Genomic DNA, 24,790 nt, shown 5'->3' with positions numbered 1-24,790 from the left:
GGCCTGGCCGATTATTGGCACCGATATTAAGCATTTTTATGATAATCGGTCATTTTCAAAACCGATGTGCCGATAAAATTATTTAATTTTGAAACGCGCTATTTGCCTCTGATGCAGCCTGTCGGAACTCACCACTCTGTGGCCTAGAGCAGTCTCCGCCCACCGCGCATCTGATCCGCCCACCCCGCATCTCCGCCCACCGCGCTCACCAACCTTCCTAGATGAGCTGGACGGACTGCTGTCCTCTTTCATGGAGGATGGCACTCCACTCTTAGTCTCCGGCGATTTCAACATTCACCTAGACAGGCCTTATGCTACACACTTCCAGTCACTCCTAGCTTCATTTGATCTCAAACGCCTCACCACTACTAGCACGCACAAATCAGGTAACCAACTGGACTTAATTTACACACGCAATTGTTCTACAGATAACATTATGGTACAACCACTACATATCTCTGACCATTTCTTCATTACATTTACTTTACATTTTGCTACCCAGGTGCCACCATCTCCCTTACCGGTTACTTTCAGACGCAACCTACGCTCCCTTTCCCCCTCCCTTCTTTCCTCTCTAGTATCCTCCTCTCTTCCCTCGCCTACCCATTTCTCTTCTCTGGATGTAAATGCAGCCACTGACACTTTATGCTCTACCTTAACCTCTTGTCTAGACAACATCTGTCCTCTCTCCTCTAGGCTGCTCCTTCTAACCCCTGGTTATCCGATGTTCTTCGTGAGAATCGGACCAAACTCAGAGCGGCAGAGAGAAAATGGCGCAAATCAAACGATCCGTCGGACCTGAGTAGGTATCAGTCTTTGCTTTCATCTTTCTCTACTGAAGTCCACACTGCCAAATCCTCACATTTCCACAACAAGATCAACAGTGCTCCAGACATGCATAATCTCTTCAGAACATTTCATTCTCTCCTCTGTCCCCCTCCTCCACCTCCCACCACTTTGATAACCGCTGATGACTTTGCCTCTTTTTTAACAGACAAAACTAGAACAATCAGTAACCAGTTCTCATCTCCACAGGACCTCCAATCAACCACATCCACTGCTCTAACTCCCATCTTCTCCTTGTGTCCCCTCACCGAGGCAGAAGTATCCAAACTTCTCCTCTCCAGCCATCCTACAACATGTCCTCTCGACCCGATCCCCTCACACCTTCTCCAAACAATCTCTCCCACACTCTTACCGGCACTCACAAACATTATCAACACATCTCTCCTCACAGGCATCTTCCCCACAGCATTCAAGCAGGCTCAGGTAACCCCACTGATCAAAAAACCTACATTAAACGTCTCTTTTAGATAACTACAGACCTGTCTCTCTCCTTCCCTTCATAGGGAAAACACTCGAACGAGTTGTCTTCAACCAGCTCTCGCTGTTTCTTTCACAGTACAACAAACTGGATGCTAAACAGTCAGGTTTCAGGAGTGGCCATTCAACAGAGACTGCGCTACTCTGTCACTGAAGCCCTGCGAACTGCAAAGGCTGATTCCAAATCGTCAGTCCTCATTCTGCTGGATCTTTCTGCTGCTTTTGACACTGTCAATCATCAGATTCTACTGTCTACCCCTCTCATCACTGGGCATCACTGGGATTCCACTTCGCTGGTTTGAATCCTATCTCACCGGTAGATCCTTCAGGGTGGCCTGGGGAGGGGAGGTATCCAAACCACATCAACTGGTCACTGGAGTTCCTCTCGGCGTGGATGAAAGAATATCACCTACAGCTCAACCTGGCAAAGACGGAACTTCTGGTCTTCCCTGCCACTCCGACTCTACAGCATGACTTCAAGATTCAGTTAGGCTCATCAATGATTACCCCATCAACTTCGGTCAGAAATCTTGGTGTAATCTTTGATGACCAGCTGACCTTCAAAGAGCACATTGCAAAGACTGCTCGATCCTGCAGGTTTGCACTACACAACATCAGAAAGATCAGGCCCTTTCTGACAGAGCATGCTGCGCAACTTCTTGTCCAGGCCCTTGTTGTTTCTAGACTGGACTACTGCAATGCTCTTCTGGCTGGTCTGCCATCAAACACAATCAAACCTCTACAAATGATTCAGAATGCAGCGGCACGACTGATCTTCAACGAACCCAAAAGAGCGCATGTTACACCTCTCTTCATCTCCTTGCACTGGCTACCAGTGGCAGCTCGCATCCAGTTCAAGACACTGATGCTTGCGTACAGAACTACCACAGGCTCAGCACCCTCCTACTTCCACTCACTATTACGAACCTACATCCCCTCCAGAAGTTTGAGATCTGCTAGTGAGCGACGCCTTGTGATACCATCACAGAGAGGCTCAAAATCACTCTCCAGAACATTCTCGTTCACCATTCCTGGCTGGTGGAATAATCTTCCCACCCCTATCCGGAACGCCGGATCCCTGGCAATCTTCAAGCAACAACTGAAAACTCATCTCTTTCGGCAGTACTTGACTTCATCCTAAACTCAAAAAATAAATAAATCTATCTATCTTTATCTTTATCTAATCTATCTATCTCTATCTTTCTCTCCACTTACTAGCTTGTACTTATTTGAACAATGACTGAGACTTGGTGTTACGAGCACTTCCTCTGTCTGATTGCCTCTTCAAGATTAATCGCTTTTTGTATTCCCCAATTGTAAGTCGCTTTGGATAAAAGCGTCTGGCAAATGAATGTAAATGTAAATTTTTAGATGATCACTTACATAACTACGTTTCATAGGAAAAATGTCCCATTTTCACTAGCCACTGACAAACCCTTTTAACAAATCATGAACTATGTTGTTTCAAAAAGTTATCAATTATGTAATGTTAGAAAAATTTAAGTACAGTGTTAGCAATTATCATCATTGCTTCTTTGAAAACTTCTCCTTCTGAAAATGCCTTCTTCTTCTTGATCAGAAAATGTGTAGCTCTAAACGAGGCTTCGGTTGCTTTTTGTGACTTTTTCGCTGGCCTCGTGAAAAAAGACTGTTGCTTACCCAAAGCTGCCTTTAGCTCACGGGCTTTTTCTGTCCGTAGTGCACTTCCCGGTGGGTAGTTAGCATGGTAGCTTTTGTGACACGTAGTGAAGTGTCTCTCCACATTGTGCCGCTTTGCCGTCGCCACAGTCGCCCCGCAAATGAGACACACGCAGGTTTCTTTCACAGTCGTAAAAAATAATTCCTCCTCCCAATCGTTGTGAAAGTGATACGTTTTCTTCCTTTTTTCTGCCATGTTTTTGGAGCAAGAAACTGCATTCAGCGACCATCTTCGTTGTGCGCGCCCGCTAGCTTACGTTCCACAAGCACTGGTTTTGTCTCGCGCAAAATACTTTTGAACTAGAGTAGGTCAGAGTTCACCTAAACTTATCTAAACTCATGTATAATGAACATATTTTTTAAAATATTATCATTTTTAAATATATATAAATGCAAGTGTGGTTTAAAAAAGAATAGCAACAGAATAAAATTTTATTTCAGATGCAGCTCACAAGTGCTATTTTTAGAACAGGCCTGCGGGCGACTCATGCAGTCGGTGACCCCTGATATATGCTAGTATAAATTTATGGAGCATAATTTACGACAAAAGAACCGAGATAAGAAAAAAAATAAAATGAGTGACCATGAGTGACGGATCTGCATCCCGCCACGACCCTCGCAGCTCTACCAACTTGATGTGCTTTAATTTTCATTTTTATTGGTAGACACCTCTCCAAGACCTTTTTTTTTGTCAGATCTCCACTGTTTTTGTTCAATCAGTTGCATATTTTAATTGCATATGCACAGGGGCGTAGATTACGCGGTAATGGAAGTAATGAAATCAGCTTTGTTGACAGCAGACTGACAATTCCAGAGACCAATAGAAAAAGAAAGTAATGTATTAGCAGACATAGGCAAAGTGTGCAGGTTGATAGGATTGTGCTGTCTACAGTGTGTGATGCGTGGCTTGCGAGTGGTAGTGATAGTATTGATCTGGAAACACATAGTAGATTACGCGGGGGACGTGTCCCCCTCACTTTTTATAAAAAGTAAATTCGTCCCCCGCACTTTTTCATTGGACAGTTGTGTTCTCGACATGTTGTGGTTTTAATGGAGCATTGTATATAAATGCAGAATGATTTAAAATTCAAAGAGACAAGATAATTTATACATGACTTTTACGTTTCCATGGCAATCAGTCACTCAGTTTGTGACGCGGTCCCGCGCTGTATCCATCATTCATTAGAGGTCGAGATGAGTTCAAAGCGGCAGGAAACTCTTCACTCCTTTTTTACGAAAAAGTCAAGCAGCGTAAGTTGGCATGTAGTATCCGAATAGTGTTGCACAATGTTGAGTGACTCTGCCTATTGCTCTTGTTGAATAATTAGCAAGTTTTGATGTTCATTATATGGAAAAAAAAAAAAAAAAGCTGCCTGGACAAACATGCACATTTATTTTCAGTGTATTTTTCCGTAACTCTTTTGTAACGTCTTTTATTTTAACACGTATGTATGTTATCAGAACCCTTCAAATAAGAATAAAGATCATGTTAAACTTAGCTTTTACAGCGTTTGCAGCATTGTGACATAGGGGAGAGTGGGGACAGTTGCAACACTTTTTGCATTTCCTTTAGTTTTTCAGAGACTGTTTGCATTAGAAAGCCATCATTTTAATACAATAAAGCAACATCAGTCGGCTACTCACCCACATTGCTTTAACACGTGCACATATGATTATATACACACAATTTATACTTGAATAGACAAAGTCCAATGTTGCAACTGACCCCACAACAGGGGGTAGTTGCAACATTCATTAGAATGTAATTAAAACCATTCTTAAATATAATTTTGCAGGTTCTTTATTTTATTTGTGCATTGACATGGTCTTTAATAAGTTAAATTGGCTGTATAAAAACAAAGAATAGTAAATGGAAGAAAAAAAATTCAAGTACCATGTAACAACCTTGTCTTGGCTAATTATGACAATACATTTGAACTGCAAAATATTAATTTAATCAGAATCAAGACACTAAAACTTAATAATAGCCTACTTCTGTTAACATATGTGAAAGGTTACTGAACTAAGGCCAGTTGCATGAACTTAGTCACTGTCTTAAGAACTAGTTTGACCAACTAGCAGTTAACCAAGTGTATCAATGTTGTGGTAAGGGACAGTATGTTGGGACGGTTGCAACTGTCCCCACCCTTGATAGCCGTGATAAAACTTGGTATAATAGCTTGACACAATATTTTTGACACATGCTAGCTATGCCTATTAGAAGCTAAGAAAACACAGATATAAAACATATGTTCTTACAATGCTTCACGCAAACAACTTAGACAGTATGACAAAAAAAAATATGATTAAAAAAATACTTTTTTACCATGAAAATTATTTTTGGTAAAAGGAGAGGTCACATGTGCCTAATTTCATCCAGGAAGGATGGGGGGCTGATTTAGCATGTGCAGTATGAATATCATTACTGTAGCTCATTCCTGATTGAAGAAATAAGCCATGTTGCAACTGGCCCCCGTTGCAACCGTCCCCACTCTCCCCTATTTAACTCAATTCTATACATGATGTATTTCAATCAAGTATGCAAGCACTGACGATCTGATATAGGATCGATCTTCATTTAGGGGTGCTCTGTCATTATTGCACTAATTTGACGTTTTTATGTGTTGTCAAGAATGAACAAGAAACAGTCAGCCTAGGTTTGTTAGAGCAGAATCAGGATGACACAAGAAAAACAAACTTCACAGCTGAGAAGAACTGATAGAGTGGCTTTTAACACCTGGCTGTTTTTACATTGTATAAAATATATTAATACACAAGCGTTTGTAGGATTATATATGGACCAATCATAAAAAACCCATAATTAGTCAAATATAGAAAAATAAAAAATAACATTAGTATGATGAACAACTTCTCAGCTATAATTTTTAACTACAGTAGGTAATTATTAGCTTGCATATTGGTTGTTTATTAGTACTTAAGCACATATTAATTCTGTATTCTTCATGACCATATTCTGCATCCCATAATCCTAAACTTAACAACTACAACGACTACCTTACAAGCTATTAATAAGCAGTAAATGAAAAGTTTACTGAGGCAAAAGTCATAGTTAATAGTGAATATGTGTTTATCATTCTAAAGTGTTAAAAAATAATTTAGGATACAAATGATTGGTTATTGTCCAGCAGTGTACTTAATGTGTTATTTTCTTCTGTATGTCACTATTCCCTGTATGTACATGTTTCAAACAGTAATTTCTTTGCTATAGACAGAGGCAGAAGTGAATTCAGAGTTGAGAGTGAATAAGGCAGAAGGTTTCAGTGAGGCTTCAGAGGTAAAGGTTATTTACAGCATTGTCTATGATAAGATATTTCTTTTAACATAGACTAATCAGACTAATGTAATAGAACAGAACAGAATAAAGAAGTATGTGAATGTGCAAGTATCCATTACTGTGTGCCATGTACTGTACATACAACACACACTAAATACAATCTGAAATATGTAAACAATAGTACCCTTATAAGGACATCTTTGTAACTTATACTCAAAAAGGTGCACATTAGTACCTTAGAGTACCAATATGTACCGTAATGTACAACTATGAAACTTTTTGGGGTAAATAAGGTACAAAGATGTCCTTTTAAGGGTACTGTCCCAGTGACAAGCTGTTGTATTTCTTTCTTTTTCTTTTTTCTATCTTTCTTTCCTTCTATTTTATAATCATATATAATAATATAATCATAAAGCATATTAAGCAAAAAGGTATGATTAAAAATAAAACCTGTCAATTAGACAAGGGTTAACTGAAAAAAAACAACAACAAAAAAACGTCTCGGTTACTGATGTAACCCTCGTTCCCTGAAGGAGGGAACGGGAGACGTAACGTCGACGTGACGACGTAATTGGGATCACTTCAGAGAGCCCTATCAACTTCGAGTATCTACAGAACAAGCCAATGAACGTTGGCGTGCGTGAACGCGTCACGCGCCCCCCGCCCCGCGGGTATAAACAGGAAGCGGGCGCACGCACACATTGTTTTTCGCTGAGGAGCCGAGATTTGTGACGGCCATGCAGCGATGGTCAGCAACAGTGGCGACGGGACGTTATATCTCCCGTTCCCTCCTTCAGGGAACGAGGGTTACATCAGTAACCGAGATGTTCCCTTTCAGTCGCTCACGTTCGACGTAACGTCGACGTGACGACATAATTGGGATCCCATGGAAAACGCCACGGTTGCTGCCACATCCAGCGCCCTACGCAAGACTCTCAGCCCCCCAACTGCTGGGGCGGAAGACCTGCGTAGAGGGAGTTCAACTGCTGTTCCATTACACCCCACACAGTGAACTCTTAATAACACTGGGAAAGCGTACCTTTCCAGGGGAAAGGACGCTGCGGAGCCACATCCTGCCCGAAGGGAGGTAACATGTGGAGAATACACATATGGACTGGCCGAGGGGGCAGTGCAACATATGGAATGTCACTGGGGTGGCTCCACCCGAAGGGGGAGACACACCGGACCGTGACGGCAGAGCAGACTCTGCCAAGGGAAGACACGGGCTCACCGCAGGGAGCTGGTCGTGGAAGAATATACATATGGGATCGCCGCAGGGAACGCACATATGGAACCCAGCCTAGCACAAGTTACACAAGCATACGAGCACTAGAAGGGGTGCGGAGGAACTCACAGGGTTCGCCAAGTGGGGAACTCGACTGGAGTAAAAAGCGCACGTATCCGTTCCTAGGAAGGGAGTGACGCAGCAAGCCGACACTAAGCGGGAGCTTCTGTGTTACCGGCTAGAAGAAGCGAGCACACAGGAACAAACCGGCTCAACACGTAAGCTATAAAACCTAGCGAACGTGTTAGGTGTCGCCCAGCCCGCAGCTCTACAGATGTCTGTCAGCGAGGCGCCGTGTGACAGCGCCCAGGAAGAAGCGACACCCCTAGTGGAGTGGGCTTTCAACCCAGGCGGGCAGGGCACGCCTTGGACTTCGTAAGCCAAGGCATTGGCATCCACTATCCAGTGGGCCATCCTCTGCTTGGAGACAGCCTTCCCTTTCTGCTGGCAGTAACAGACAAAGAGCTGATCTGAGGTCCTGAGGCTTTGCGTTCTGTCCATGTACAGACGCAGAGCGCGAACGGGACAGAGAAAAGCCAGGGCTGGGTCTGCCTCCTCCGAAGGCAGTGCTTGCACGTTCAATACCTGGTCCCGGAAGGGAGTGTTAGGAACCTTGGGCACGTATCCGGGCCGGGGTCTCAGGATGACATGAGAGTTACCCAGGCCGAATTCTAGGCACGATTCGTCGACCGAAAATGCATGCAGGTCCCCTACCCTCTTGATAGAGGCCAATGCAACCAGGAGTACTGTCTTACAGGACAGAATTTTTAACTCAGCTGTTTGCAGAGGCTCAAATGGTGGTCTCTGAAGTGCCGAAAGGACCAGAGACAAATCCCAGGTGGGTATAGAGAGTGGGCGAGGAGGATTCAGTCTCCTCGCTCCCCTCAGGAACCTGACGATCAGGTCGTGCTTCCCCAAAGACTTACCATCAACAGCATCGTGATGTGCGGCAATAGCGGCAACATACACTTTAAGGGTGGAGGGAGACAGCCTTCGCTCCAGCCCATCTTGCAGGAAGGAAAGCACGGCTCTGATCGAGCAAGATCAGGGGTTCTCCTCGTGAGAGGAGCACCAGTCAACGAACCGGTTCCACTTCAACGCATAGAGGCGCCTCGTAGAGGGGGCTCTAGCGGAAGTGATGGTGTCAACTACCGCAGGGGGTAGGTCGCCTAGAACCTCTGCGTCCCGTCCAGGGACCAGACATGGAGTTTCCAGAGGTCTGGGCGCGGGTGCCATAGGGTGCCCCGTCTCTGAGAGAGCAGGTCTTCTCTCAGAGGAATGGGCCAGGGAGGGGCTGTCGCGAGGAGCACTAGTTCCAGGGAGAGATGGCGGGCGAGTTGTGACATGCGGCGGGAGCGTAGACCACCTTGGCGGTTGATGTACGCAACGGTCACAGTGCTGTCCGAACGGACCAGTACGTGTTTGCCTAGTAGCAGCGGTTTGAAGCGGCTCAGCGCAAGACGTACTGCTAACAACTCGAGGCAGTTGATGTGCCAATGCAGTTGAGGTCCCGTCCACAGACCTGAAGCTGCATGCCCGTCGAACGTGGCCCCCCAGCCGGTGGCAGAGGCATCCGTTTCTTTGAGAATGTGGGTACCCGTGGGTCAGTGGCGGAACAAAAAGACAAGGAAACAAAAGATTCCCCACCCGGCCTTCCACCGGGGGAAGGAGTGGCGCCTTCGCCATCTCCTGAAGAGCAACTTGATCCGCCTCCGGGCCGCCCGTCTCAGGGTCGTTTGCACCGTCGCTTGCCTCCTGGCTTGGCAGCGGCCTGGACGGGCGGGGTCGGCTTTCTACGGCTTGCTCCGCGCTGAGGCCTGGATGGTTGCTGCTGCTGGGGCTTAGCGGGAGCGGAGGACGCCGCAGAAGGCCGACCTCGGCGACGAGTAGACGGAGGATCTGTAGCCGGCGGACGGGTGGGAGCAGCAGCGGTCCGCCGGGGCAGGATGTGCCGGATGGCCTCCGTCTGCTTCTGTGCGGCCGAGAACTGCTGGGCAAAGCTCTCGACCGCGTCGCCGAACAACCCAACCTGGGAAAGAGGGGCATCCAGGAACCGATATTTATCGGCGTCCCTCATATCCGCCAGGTTGAGTCAAAGGTGGCGCTCCTGGACCACCAAGGTGGACATCGCCTGACCGACTGAACGTGCGGTTTCTTTTGTCGCCCGGAGGGCGAGGTCGGTTGCCACACGGAGCTCCCGAAGGAGCTCTGGGTCAGGACCACCCTCGTTCATGTCCATGAGCTCCCCCTCCGATGCTGCGATCGACATCTGGTCGTCAGGAGGAGCCCCAAAGGAAACGGCTGGTCGTTCCGGAGAAGGACCAAGACGTTCGCTAAGGGACTCCAATGCAGCAGCGCTTGTGAGGCATGAGGGGCCCGCGGAGGTTGACTCGACGGGGAAGCCCTCACGGTAATCCTCAGATAACCCTGGTCATGCACCGAAGTAGGTCTATACTGCGGGGCAGAATAAACACTAGATCGGGGCATAGGCGAGGGGACTGCACCTCCCTTGAGGTAAGCGAGTCTCGATCTAAGCGCTGAGATAGTCATATTCCCGCAATGGGAACACGAACTATCCACAAAAGCTGCCTCAGCATGTTGAAGGCCCAAACACGAGAGGCAACTACTGTGGCCATCTGCTGGCGCCAGGGAACGATGGCATCCAGAAACGCACAAGCGGAATGACATCTTGAAAAAGACGCAGGGTCACGCTTGTGTTGCTTTTTTAGTGAAAACAAAAAACAGAAAAATAACTCTCTCAGTGCTGAGGCACCCAGGGGTAGCCGCGGTGTGAATGAACACACGGGGAACGCCCACCGAGCCGACACACACAGACACAGAACAATAGTGCTGTGAAAACAGCAGTTGTGAGCTGCAATGCTCGGGGCAACCGCTGATCGTGCCGTCACACCAACACAGGAGAGTCCTCTTCTTGTTCTCAAGGCAATCTTGTAGAGTTCGAAAGTGAAAGCAAAAGCTCTGCTCCGAAGCGAAAGACAATGTGTGCGTGCGCCCGCTTCCTGTTTATACCCGCGCGGCGCGGCGGGGCGGGGCGGGGGCGCGTGACTCGTTCACACACGCCAACGTTCATTGGCTTGTTCTGTAGATACTCGAAGTTGATAGGGCTCTCTGGAGTGATCCCAATTACGTCGACGTTACGTCGAACGTGAGCGACTGAAAGTGAACAGGTATAACACTAGACATTCCGTCCCCCCCACTTTTGAAATGATGGTTACGCCCCTGCCCGAGCTACAGAGCCTAGGGTGTTTAGCTGGATTCATTTGGGGTTATTGTTTTGGCCCATATTCTAGCTGAACTTGTTTTGTTTATAGATTTAAGATTCTAATTTTCAGCACAGAAAAACAATCCCAACTCACTTTTAAGAAAGCTGCCCAATAATCTCTGTTTATCGTGAGGTTTTATGGGGGAAGACACTAGCCCTCCGGTGGTCGCATTTGGCATTGACACTCTTAATTAACATAAACGTGTTATGCCAACCTGTGGTGATTTTGGTGAATTGCACCACTTCAAATCATGTCTATTCAACTTAAATGGGTTGCACCTGCCTGTGATTTCTATGAATTACGCTGCTATAGTAACTATAGTATTATAGTATAGTATAGTATAGTGTAGCAGTATTATAGTAAAGTTTATATTGATCAATATGCATTTTTCAAGAAATACAATACATTCAGTGAATGCTTTTTGTTTGTTTTATTCAGGTCCTCTTTCTATACTTATGACTTTCATTGGTTTCATAATATGTTGGAATGAGTTTATTATTAAAATCATATTGGCTCTGCACCCTTTTCCTTTGCAATGCTTATGAATTACATTTGCATATGTGGGAATAGTGATTAAAAAACTGGTTTTGGAAAATAATGGATAAGTATGTGAGAAAGAGTCACCAGGACACGTTGTAGGCAGTTTGACTCTTTTAATGTTGCAGGGATAAAATGAATGATATAGTTTATTGATGACTGCAGAATACTTGTGTGTCTAAGACAAAAAAAGCAGAACTAAAACAGGACATGTCACTTTACTGTCTCTACATGTGCAATCAAACAGAACAATGGTTTTATAATGACTATAAATGCATATGTGAAGAAGGGGACAAAGTCCTCTGGATCTCTGCGGTGCCTCGATTCGATGCACGTTTACCTCAGCCTGCCACCAACCTTGCCCTTGCCACGACCTTTGGCACTGAAAAGAGAAAAATTATCATCAAACCAATTGTTGATCCTTTCATCAGTCCATTGATCTACTAAATTAGAGCATGCCATTATGCTATTGAAATTATTTAAATGATTTTGCACATTTTATTTCTAATCAAAATGTATTTAAGTTTTTACTTGCAAATTAGCAAATTACAGACTTGATCTCAGATCACAGACTATTTATCTGAGCATACCCTAATTAATATTCATCAGCAAACCCATGAATATTAATTAAAACAACAGCCATAAATCAAAAATGATTCCTGTCCTTACACATTTTAAAATAAGTGGACAAAAAATAAAAAAGACGTTATCAGAATAGCAGTTAACAAGATTAGAAGAGACACATTTCAAACACATGCAAGAAAAAAGCATCACTAATTCGCATGCAGTCCATGTTTCAGTCTTGTTTTGGCCTAATGACTTTCTTACCCTCTCGTTCAGCCTACAGATTCCATCTCCAGAGGCAAAATATTCATTTTGAACTTACCGTTTTACTGGAGTCTCTCTCATCTATGTCCAATCAATATATTAAAGGAATAGTTCACCCAAAAATTTGATGAAAATTTACTCGCCTTCCAAGATATAGATGAGTTTGTTTCTTCATGAGAACAGATTTGGAGAAATTTAGTCCAAACAGCCAGTGGTCGAATTGTAAAACAATTTCAGGGGGGATGGTGTGGCTAATTTTAATCGAAAAATGAAGAAATTGCTTCTGCTTGTGTGCAGCTTGTTATAGTACCACATTCTGTTTGGCCAATCGGCGTTAATTAGTTCGTAAATGATCGTAAGTAGAGAACATTTCATGTGCATGATAAATTTTACGTAATAAACAAAATTAATAATCCAAAGGGCATGGTGGTTTTACAGAGTGGATTTTTTTTCGACCGGAGAAATGCCATCACCCCTCAATTCGAGCCCTGCAAACAGCTGATAAAACATCATAATAATCCACATGACTCCAGTCCATCAGTTATTATTTTGAGAGGTGAAAAGCAGCGTTTGTAAGAAACACATTCATCTAGATGCACCCATTCACTGCAGAGGATCCATTGGTGAGCAAGTGATGTAATGCAACATTTGTCCAAATCTGTTCTGATGAAGAAACAAACTCATCTACATCTTGGATTTTTGGGTGAACATTTCTAATAATTCACATGTATTTATCTGCATATATGAATGTTTCTGTCAGTTTATGTGGACAAATTCACTTATTGTATGTGTTGGCAATGACAATAAAGTACTGAAGGAGCCACTTGAACTGATCCTATTAGGATAGAGTGTAAAAATCCTAAACGTTTCCCCGTTTGACGCTGGATCACATGCTCCAACCTCGCTCCGGTCAAGATCGTGCAGTTTCATCGGGCCTGGGATCTGAAAGGAGGGTCTGTTGAGCAGATCAAACCAAAACGGCTTGGTCTTGGTCTGCTCAACAGAAACACTTCCTCTGCTTCCTTCCTCTCACCCAGATCTCGTTGAAACCAGGGGAAAGTGACCAGTGTGGCTCAGGGTACTTACCTCTGGTGATCTCTGACTCTAGCCAGTAGCTGAGTGACCTGTAAGGGACACATACGGAAGCCTTGCTAAGCACAAAAGACAATTTCAACATGACCAGCTGATGGGGAAACCTGTGGGTTCACAGATGTCCGCTGTCTGATTACAGCCTCCCTTTGGCTGATCGAGAGCCCAGACCCGACACAAATCTGAACAACGGTTACTGACAGCAGGCTCCACAGCAAGTAAGGTGGCCACCCTCACAGCCGGTTACTTACAACTTTTGTTGTTCATTGATTCGGGTCTGGAGAACATTCATCTGGAAGCAAGTCACAGTTTTAGACAGGCAGGCCATGTATGCCTGTTTTCACTGCGCCCAAGTGGGAACTATTTAACTGTCTTTTTAAAGTCAACGTGAAATATTCGCAAATTATTTTACTTCAGTAATTTTAATATATTGGTGCGTTCAAGTCCTCCCGGGAAGTTTGTATTTATGGAGTTGTAACTACGTCGTCAGGTGTTTTCAAATAAATTTGGATGGAGCAGGCTGATGATGTACCTTTTCTGCATAAAATTCAACAACATTTTTTAACATTACATATATACAATTATTAATAAAGAATGCACATTGGGTGTTTTTTTTCCCTTTATGTTTTTATCATATTTAAGAAGGTGTATTTTATCGTGATTGTATAATACAATGATATTTGGTACATGCAAATTAGTTTTATTGTAACTTATGTGTAATTTAATAAATTATAAAATAATATTTGAATTAATTTGAACAAATTTACCATTAATACAGACACTGCATCCATTGCATCTGACATGTTTTCTCAACTATTAATCTCTGTAAGAGAAAAAAATATTTTCTTAAAGAAAATCCAAAATTTCACTCGTATTTATGATTTTGTGGTGATATTCATGCGTTTAACTCGTAAATACAATCTTTCTGACATGACTTGAAAGCACCATATGACATATTTCAGAGTAAAATAGATATTTAACAAGAAAAAAAAGGTAGGACTTTTACCTTACAAAAAAGTATTTATTGGGATTATGTTAAAAAAAGTGATTTCTATATGACATCTTAGATGTTTTTAGGTGGAAAACCAATTTATTGTGCACAACAACACAAAAAAAGGGTAACACTTTATTTTAAGGTGTCATAATACAGAGTAATTACCTAATTAAGTACTTAGTAGTAGCCGTTGTACTTACCATGTAAGTTATGGACTTACAGTTTGTAATTATGTAGATGTAATAGGCAGCTACTGTTACACATATGTAACAGGCAGAGTCTGTTACACAGCTACTTGTACACTTAAGTAATAAGTCTTGATACACTTTATTTTAAGTAGCGTATGCCTGTGTAATATTATGTAATTGTAATGTAATTAGAAAGGTATTACATGTATTTTAGCTGTGTACCGGTGGGTTAAATCAAACTAAGGTGCAGCTGGATAAGGTGTACAGTATAGATACACATGAAGTACACTTAAGTACAATCTTGATACACTTTATTTTAAGTAGCTTATGTCTGTGCACTTACGTTTATAATTACGTTGTATAAAGTCTGCAACACATATGTAACAATCTTTTGGTTACATAAGTAGCCGTGTAACAGACTCGGTCTGTTACATATGTGTAACAGTAGCTGCCTATTACATCTACATAATTACAAACTTTAAGTACTGGCTGATCCATAACTTAATTATATGGTAAGTACATTTTGTTTTATGTAAGAACACTGGCTACTACTAAGTACTTAACTTGGTAATTACTCTGTATTATGGACACCTTAAAATAAAGTGTTACCAAAAAGGGTATTAGAAAAAGTAAATTAAGTTAATTTCATGTTGACTTAAAGTGATTTACGTCTTGTCAAACTTAAATGTTTTAAACATTTTAGAATCTACTTTGTAGACTCGTGCTTAAAATATGTCGACAGCTGATACCGACATAAACAATTTTTCTTGAAATTAAGGCCATAGAGCAAAAGAAAATAGTTGTTTGTAACAAAAAAAGCAATGTACAAAATTAATATTAACAGTGATTCAAATCTGCAATTTTGCTGGGTTTTTTTGTATGTCATCACTTACATCATATTTCTGTCTCTTCAGTTTCTCACTGAGGTCGAACTTCTCGGCCTCCAGCTGCATCATCCACTGCCAGAGCTCACTGGCCTTCTCTCTGTGAGAACCAATCAGAAGCTTCGTCAGTGGCCATTCTACCAGCTGATCTGACTGTGATGAGATCATGTTCAGCAGTGACTTACTTCAGTTTATCTTCAGACAGGTGATCGACGTTGAGTGGCTTCCTTCTGTCTGCCAGGATCTTCTTCTTCTTCTCTCTCTCCGTCTGTTTCTTGGCCCCCTTGCGGCCCTCGCCCTGCAAGACAAGATTGATGGTGTTTGATTCACTTTTACTTGGTACTGTTGCAGTAGTTTTATAAAAGAAAATGTATTTCCTAATGCATGATGATATAATAATAATAATATACATTTCTAGTTTGCTTGAAATCTCTTAATTCAAACCTTCTGCTGGATTCCTCCGTACTGGTGTGTCTTGTTGGTAAGCACTTTCTTCTTCTTGGCATCTTCATCTTGCTTCTTCCTCTGTTCCTCTTGCTCTCTTCTCTCCTTTTCTTCCTGATGAGGGATGATGGAAAGAGTGTTCACTACATTTCTATTCAGAGTTATGGAGGTAAACGGCTGCTTCCTATTGGCTGAAGCGTGTGACACTCACGGCCAGACGGGCTTGTCTCTCCTTGTCCTTCTCCGTACGGATTCTCTGCTGCTCCGCTCTCTCGGTGCGCCGCTTCTCCTGCACAGATACAACACTGCTAATTACAAGTCAAGACTCAACGATATTTAGCACTTAAAGCTGTTTAACCCTGTTCTGGATTAGATCAGTTCTTCCTGGACTTACGATTCTGTTGACCAGAGCGATCAGCTCCTCTTCATCGTTCTTCCTCTGGATGAAATGAGCCTCGATCAGAGACTGAAGCTCAGATAAATCCTTCTCCTGACGCTTTCTGTGGATGTCCTGTTACATATACATGTAATGCAATGTTTACACTAACATTCAGCTCTTGAGAACGTATAGCATCCATATTTGACAAATTGTAGAAGACCAGGCATAAATGTGTGGTATTCAACACGGTGCTTGTTTTTACTCTGAAAAGACTGAAATGGTGGAAACGTTGGGCACGTGTAAAGCTCTACAGTTCTTTGTTCAATTTGCGCCATTCAAATGAATCCAACTGAAAAATGTGTTTAAAATTTAAAGGGTTAGTTCACCCAAAAATGAAAATTCTGTCATTAATTACTCACCCTCATGTCGTTTCAAACCCGTGAAACCCCGTTCATCTTCAGAACACAAATTAAGATATATTTGATGGAATCTGAGAGCTCTCTGACCCTCCATAGACAGCAAGGGTCCTTTCACGATCAAGGTCCAGAAACGTAGCAAAGAGATCGGTAAAATAATCCATGTGACATCAGGGCTTCAAACATAATTTTACGAAGCTAAGAGAATACTTTTTGTATGCAAAGAAAACAAAATTAACGACTTTCTTCAACAGTTCGTCTCCTCTACGTCAGCGTAGCACCAATTTGGATTATATCTACTGGACGGAAACTGCGTACGCTCCTCTGTGTCAGCTGTACCGCGCGGATATGTCTTTTACATATATTTACGCTTTGATTTGAACGACAAAAGCGCATCCGGTATGCGGCTAACACAGAAGAGCGTACGTAGTTTCCGTCCAGCGGATATTCTCCAAAATGGCGCTAGGGTGATGCGGAGGAGACGAATTTGAATAAAGTCTTTTTGTTTTTCTTTTGCGCACACAAAGTATTCTTGGAGCTTCGTAAAATTATGGTTGAACCTGGTGAAGGTGATGTCACATGGATTATTTTACCGATCTCCTTTTCTGGACCTTGATCATGTAAGGACCCTTGTTGTCTATGGAGGATCAGAGAGCTCTCAGATTTCATTAAAAAAATCTTAATTTGTGTTCCGAAGATGAACGGGTTTGAAACGACATGAAGGTGAGTAATTAATGACAGAATTTTCAGTTTTGGGTGAACTATCCCTTTAATTTTTATAACTTGTCTCTTAGTTTAATTTTCAATTCTGAGGACTGTATCTTACAATGGGCTCAAACTGACCATCCATGATGAATGTAATAGAAATAGTATACATCTACATTTTTAATATTAGCTACTTGACCAGACTGTCAGAATTTAAAGGGATAGTCCATCCAAAATAGAAAATTCTGACATAATTTACTCACCTTTGAAGAACGTTGGTAACCAAACAGTTGACGATGGCCATTGAGTTCCTTAGTATGGAAAAAAATACTATGGAAGTCAATGGCTACCGTCAACATTTTGGTTACCAACATTCTTCAAAATATCTTCTTTTGTGTTCAGAAGAAGAAAGAAACTCATATAGGTTTGAAACAAGTGGAGGATGAGTAAATGACATAATTAAAATTTTTGGGTGAACTATCCCTTCGAGGTTTTCTTCATATATATATATAAATATATATATATTAGATTGGATTCAAAATGCAATTCTTACAGAATTAAACACACAATAAAGTCATGTGAAAAATACAGAATAATATAGCATATGCTGTTGAAAATATTTATTATTCATATTGTGCAGGTTTACAACATTCAATGTAGTATAAAGCAAGAAGCTAGTGTACCATTCCAAAACTCTGAAGCGACTATAGGAACTGATGTAATTCAAATCCAAACTCACATCAAAGTCCACCTTATCTCCTTCAGGTATCTTTGGAGCAGTGATATTTTGCATGAATCTGCAAAATAATTGTTTGTCATGAATACTGACGGTTTGCCGTCTTCTCATATGAACATGGACATAAATATGAGAAAAGAAAGATATCAGTGTAGGACATACTTTGGCTTTGGTTTTGTCTCATCTGGGGATTCAAATTGACAAAATACATCATCTTACGTTACGTTACAGACTCCGAGAGAATCAATCAAACTGTATGTGTGCGATTTAAGGAGCGGTTACCTGTGGCCTCCTCCTCCACTGGAGCTTCTGTTAGATGAAGACAGATGGACAGACACAATTTCACATTAAGACTACTTGTATAAACACATTTTACGTGTTCCAATGAAAAACCAACAATATTTGGAAATACAAAACTATCCAGAACTAGTTAAAAGTTCTGATTTTGAAACAAATGCCCGGCTGAATGTGACGACCCAATGTTCTGACAGCAACAATCATCACACATGCTTTCGAAATTAGCTGATATATTGCATCATGAAATACAAACTTTTGTACACAGTTGCTGTCCTCCAGCCTTCACAATGACACATCATGCAGTTGCAGTGATGGTAAACATTTGATTTAGATCATCACATTTTGAATTCATTAACAAAGAAAATGAGCCGTCCATCATTGGACACAAACTATTTTGGCCTTTCTTACACTAAACAGCCTATTGATCCATATTGCAAAATCAGCTGCCAAGAATGAGAACCTGAATATCTTGCTAAATGATTTGTTCATAATCTATATTCTATGAATGAATATAAACCTGAGGAGCTTTACCTTGTGGTTCAGGTTCTGGCTCCTCTGTTCAGATATGGGATAGTTATAAGTGGTTAAAAAGAACGGAGATTTACAGACAATTGTACATATAAATGATTAGAACTGAAATAATTACCTTCTACTTCCACAGGCTCTATTATAAGAACAGCACAATAGTTAGTTTATAAAGACTGTAGCTTGAGAAATTCTAAACATACCATAACATAAGTCCTGGCAATCAGGAACAGATATTCTTTTATGTATTTTTTTTTTTGGATAAAATACACGGAATTTGGAGAAATTAAAATTCAGTTTATGACATAGCAACTGAATTGAAGTTAAAAATTTGTAACTGAATGCCACGTTTGTTCATAATGAACTTGAGTTGCCTGAATGCAGGTCAAATGATAAGAACTAAAATTGAGAAATTTGCTATCATGCAAATAAAAATGTGTTGATGCAATGTTTTAAAGATATTGTACCTATGATATATATATATATTTTTAAATCATAAAACATTTAACTGAATTACAAATCAATGAGGGAATGATTACCTTCCTCCTCAGGGGCTGGTTCTAATATAACATATATAGAAAATATAACATGAAATATTAAACACCTTGCACTGGTGATGGTGACAACTTACATGTACAGAAAATCACCACAAAATAAAGGTCAGACTGATGATTTACCTTCCTCTGATGGAGGTGGCACTATTGAAGATAAACGATTAATATGGATTCAGTAAATGAGTGTAATGCAATGTGTTTTTAATATGGTGCAAGTTTATAATGAACTTTTTTAATTATTAAAAAAGGTGAATTTACTCAAAATACTGCTGAAGTTGCAAAATATGGAAGCTTGTTTCTGCCACAGGGTTAAAAAAAAGTAATTGTGAGTTTTTATCTCGAAATTCCTCACAATGATGAGTTCATATCTTGTAATTCAGATTTTTTTTCTCGTTATTAAAAAACTGAAACGTGAATCATAATTTGTAAACTATTCTGAGTTTATATGTCTTGCAATTTTGACTTCTTAAAGCTGCAGTCCGTAAGTTTTGCCTCTTTGTCGCCATCTCTGTTTGAAAACCTGGAATTGCAGCTGCTTGTGGAATTATCTTGCTTGTGTGGAGTTGTGAGTTGACATGGCTTCAGACGAATCTAATGTTTTGAGGTGAATGTGTAGTTGTCAGTCACTGCACCGGTGTGGATTTTTACAGTACTTCGCAATCACAGATTCTAGCCTATGTCTTGGAAATATGACCCAAATAAGAATTTTCACCGTATATTGCCATCTGAACAAGTAACAAGTCTGCCACGTTTGTTCTGACCAACTGAGGAAAAAAGCATTACAATAAATCACGCTACCAATGGTGATTAAATCTAAAGATCGGTTAGCTCATATCACATCAAACTGTGCAAAGTATTATTATTGTTATACTTTATTCTCAAATTGTTAACAACATCAGCATTGCGTGACTATGAGTATAGTGTGTATTAGCGTGTAGATGTCAATTTCTGTACTGTAAATCTAATTATTATGCCATTCGAATTTCATATTATTAAATAATTTTAACCCAAAAAGCAAACTATGCTCCCATCAAACTGGTTTTCTTTTAAAAAAAACAAATCTTGTGTAATCCCAGGCTATCTGTAATCAGAAGCATTTAAAACGGGAATATAATTTAATTTCATTCACATGTGTTTCATAAACACACAATCCTTTCTGGATTACAATCCACCATCAAAATTATACATTTAATTATTCTAGCTGCTGTGAGAAAAGGCTATAAATGATCTGCCACCTGTAGGATCCTCAGTCACGTGCAATAGCCTACTAACCAGGACAACTTTATGTTTACAGACGTGACGTAATGACGCAGTCCCATGCTCGAATTTCCCGTGAAAACCTACCCGTACTACTCAAATTAGAAAACATTATTATAAGCTAACAGTTGTGAATCAGGCTAAAGTAGGGTGATAGTTTTGAACACTGGCTGGTTATGTACTTGCTCAAATATTGATTTCGGATTATTTTGAACCAAAAAAAAGTTACGGACTGCAGCTTTAAGAAAGAAAATAGAAACAAAGTCCGAATTGTGAGAAAATGTCACAATTACATTTATTTATTTTTTATTCTGTGGTGGAAATGGCCTTTCATAATATGGTGTAATATTATATCACTAATACAATTAAAAAGTGAGTGAACAATGAAATAATGGGTGCATAAATACTGAATACAATTATTGCAAGTCATGTAGTGAAAAATTTACCTTCCACTTCAGGAGGAGGAATGATATAATAAATGAAAGAAAGAAGGAAGAAATAAATAATTGCATAAACGAGGATAAGTAAGTGAATGAATTAACTGTGAAAATAAACTGAAATATCTGCATGCATAGACTCTAGTCTATAAAAGAAGAAGAAACTGATCTTTTAAATGGGTTTAGTTCACATGTAGTATCAATATGATCTAAATCTAATTTAATCAAATTTTTTTTTACAGTTAATCACACAACACACGGCAAACACTGTTTTACCTTCCTCTTCGGTTTCCTCCACTACAGTGTGAACATAACCATTAGTAGCAAATACATTCAGAAGCATAAGAGGAATATTTGCATGATCAAGATGCTGAATCAAGTCAACAGATCATCTTTAACCTTTGTCAGAACATTGAGATCCAACCAACAGCTTGTAAATGACATTAAGAAAGTTCATATTCAGAATCTAATGCAATTTGCATGTGATCACAAGGACCAAATGATGCGTTAAATGAATTGAAAGTCATTTTTACATAATTATATTTACTACACCAGACAAGCAACAAAATATTAGATTTACTGTCATGGACAGAATAAAGGGACTGAGACGAGAGGAAACAGACATGGGCAGGACATACTTGATATTAATATGTCCCTCTGCACATATTGATATTAGTACTTGAGTAACTCAACTCCACTGGACATGATGCCGAGGACAAAAGCTATTCTGAAGTTAAACGATCACAGTCTAAAATAGCACAACAAGCATGCAGAACTTCCTCTGGACCAGCCTCCATTTCCATGAGGACATAAGTGATTAGCACATGAATATGGATAATGTGATGCTTTAAGCAGATACTCAACTCATACTGGCTTACCTTCTCTATTACATGGTGAAAAGAGGAAAAGAAAGGCATAAACAGTTGACATTGAGTTAGATATTCAATTAAAGTGTTGGTACATAAATCAGTTACACTCTCAGAAACAAATCTGTCACCCTATAGGGAATGTTCTTACAACATTTTATGATGGATCCATGTTCTCATTCTGTTTACGCCAAATTCTGACTCTACCATCTGAATGTCTCAACAGAAATCGAGACTCATCAGACCAGGCAACATTTTTCCAGTCTTCAACCGTCCAATTTTGGTGAGCTCGTGCAAATTGTAGCCTCTTTTTCCTATTTGTAGTGGAGATGAGTGGTACCCGGTGGGGTCTTCTGCTGTTGTAGCCCATCCGCCTCAAGGTTGTGCGTGTTGTGGCTTCACAAATGCTTTGCTGCATACCTCGGTTGTAACGAGGGGTTATTTCAGTCAAAGTTGCTCTTCTATCAGCTTGAATCAGTCGGCCCATTCTCCTCTGACCTCTAGCATCAACAAGGCATTTTCGCCCACAGGACTGCTGCATACTGGATGTTTTTCCCTTTTCACACCATTCTTTGTAAACCCTAGAAATGGTTGTGCGTGAAAATCCCAGTAACTGAGCAGATTGTGAAATACTCAGACCGGCCCGTCTGGCACCAACAACCATGCCACGCTCAAAATTGCTTAAATCACCTTTCTTTCCCATTCTGACATTCAGTTTGGAGTTCAGGAGATTGTCTTGTCCAGGACCACACCCCTAAATGCATTGAAGCAACTGCCATGTGATTGGTTGATTAGATAATTGCATTAATGAGAAATTGAACAGGTGTTCCTAATAATCCTTTAGGTGAGTGTATGTTCTAATAACAATAAGAGAAAACGTTCCAAGGTCCACGTTCTCGGAACGTCCTAATGACGTTATTTGTACTTGAACAATCTCAGTGTTGAGAGAGAAAACGTTCTTAGAATATTAAAAATAAACATTCAAATACTGCTTTATTTTGTTGAAAATACAATTAGTAGGACACTGTAAGAAAGTTTTAGGAACCTTTAAAGAGTGTTCTAATCATCACAACAAGAAAACTGGACATTTGAACCATTTTCAGAACTGTTCGGCCTGACAGTGGGGCAGCGACTATAGATTCCAATAAAGAACCTTTATTTTTAAGTTTAAATAGTCTATACATTGCAGTATTCAGTATTCCATTTGGAATACAAATAAATTTTAAATAGTAATGAGTTCATACGTACTGAACTTCCTCCTCCAAAACTTCTTCTGTGTCAGCCATAGTTGATTTCTGATAAAGTATATGCGTTTAAGTTATAAATGAGTTCTAATGTTCACATCTAATGAGTTCATTCAATTTCAGTTTATTTCAGCATGTATTAACAGCAGAACAAATCCGCTTTAAACTTTAAACTGATCCCAGAGAACAATAATCTTTATGTTCAGCATTGTTGGACCATAACAAGGATTCATAGCAACAGCCGTGTTTAACAAGCTTTGAAAAAGCAGCAGCCAGAGTTCTGAGCGCAGCGTCTCTGACCAAATCCATCAAGTCTTTGCAGCAGATTAACCGTCTCACTTTGGAGTTATGTGAATTTTACATTAATAATCGAAGGCCAGTTGTACTCCATTCGAAAGGCTGGAAAATCACAGGCTGACGGTGGCAGGAATGTTTCCATTGATAGTCTGTATTAAGCTGCATTAAGGCAAAAACCCAAAGCATGCAAACCACCAGTCCCTCTGGCGAACAAGACGAGCATTGCATTGATGATTGCACAGACTACGCCATGCAAAGGAATGAAGAGGGTGATCCTCAGGCCTAATTCACACATTATGAGAAACTTCCCACAATCAATTTAATCCGGTAGGCTGTTATGAACGCAGCCAGACAACAAGGGTAAGTAATAACACTGTGACTTTTATTTCTAGGTGCGGGTGCAGGAGATCGTGGTAAGAGGTGAGTGGCTTCCAAGTGGACAGATTGGATGTGTCCGATAGTCATTCTGACTTCGTCTTCCTGCTTTACAGGTTCGAGGCTCGGGGCAGAGGATGAGGACCGGAATCCGAGGACGCCGTTCTCAGACGAAGCAGGTCTGGAGACAGAGGAGACAACGAGGCGGAGAACAGGAGGTAAGTCTAAGAGGTAAATGTATATAAAGTATACTCATCGATCCGTGGGATGCGGGAGTAGAGTCCACGTTGTACAAACGAGATCGGACACTGGCGTGAAGGTGGTGAGTGGTTTTATAGAGCTCTTGATGCGGGTGGTGACGAGGTGCAGGTGCGTGTGATTAGTAATCAGGTGAGGTTGATCGAGGGAGCTGACTGGCGGGAGAGCCTGGACGTGCTGTTACATAGGCATGCAATTGTTGATTTTAGTTTTAGACAGTACAAACTGTCAGCTGGATCCAATAACTAAATCTGAAGCCTCTTACCTGAGATATCACCAGGAAGAATGAGAGATGGGGTCTTATCTCGAGGGTCCGGGCAGCAGACAGTTTCAAACTAACAAAAAATCATAACCATACAAGTTATATCTTATTTATGGATTTTCCTGTAAAATTAGATTTTTTCTATTGGAGGATATTCTTTGAAGTGATGAGTAAAGTAAAAGTAAATCAGAAGTGTAAGGTTTAAATTTAAGGCATTGTGCTTTGTGAATGTGGAATTTTCCCATCATACAAATAAAGTCCCAAAAGCTCCCTATTGTCGGGAACAACAGCACTAGTTTATTAATGACTTATTAAAATATTCATGCAGCCTCC

At 40.9% G+C, this 24,790-nt stretch overlaps 1 protein-coding gene across 1 annotated transcript; it reads right to left on the bottom strand.

Moving 5' to 3' along the window:
- Nucleotides 1-11,523: 11,523 nt before the first annotated feature.
- LOC306861715 (troponin T, cardiac muscle isoforms-like) lies at nucleotides 11,524-24,532 on the bottom strand. The gene is made up of 15 exons (XM_079404134.1): nucleotides 24,461-24,532; nucleotides 23,266-23,316; nucleotides 21,432-21,452; nucleotides 19,585-19,605; nucleotides 18,914-19,467; nucleotides 18,368-18,394; nucleotides 18,248-18,269; nucleotides 18,089-18,146; nucleotides 16,244-16,360; nucleotides 16,061-16,138; nucleotides 15,850-15,963; nucleotides 15,591-15,703; nucleotides 15,415-15,505; nucleotides 13,337-13,374; nucleotides 11,524-11,804 (listed from the first exon to the last, which is right to left on the bottom strand). The coding sequence occupies exons 8-15, from the start codon at nucleotides 18,140-18,142 to the stop codon at nucleotides 11,759-11,761; spliced, it is 651 nt and encodes a 216-aa protein (XP_079260260.1). The 5' UTR covers nucleotides 18,143-18,146; nucleotides 18,248-18,269; nucleotides 18,368-18,394; nucleotides 18,914-19,467; nucleotides 19,585-19,605; nucleotides 21,432-21,452; nucleotides 23,266-23,316; nucleotides 24,461-24,532; the 3' UTR covers nucleotides 11,524-11,758.
- Between the last annotated feature and the right edge of the window lie 258 nt (nucleotides 24,533-24,790).

Source organism: Barbus barbus (genome assembly GCF_936440315.1).
Source record: "Barbus barbus genome assembly, chromosome: 42".
In the NCBI taxonomy this organism is placed as follows: Eukaryota; Metazoa; Chordata; class Actinopteri; order Cypriniformes; family Cyprinidae; genus Barbus; species Barbus barbus.
Note: the sequence above shows the minus strand (reverse complement) of the source record. Positions and strands in the feature narration are given on the sequence as shown.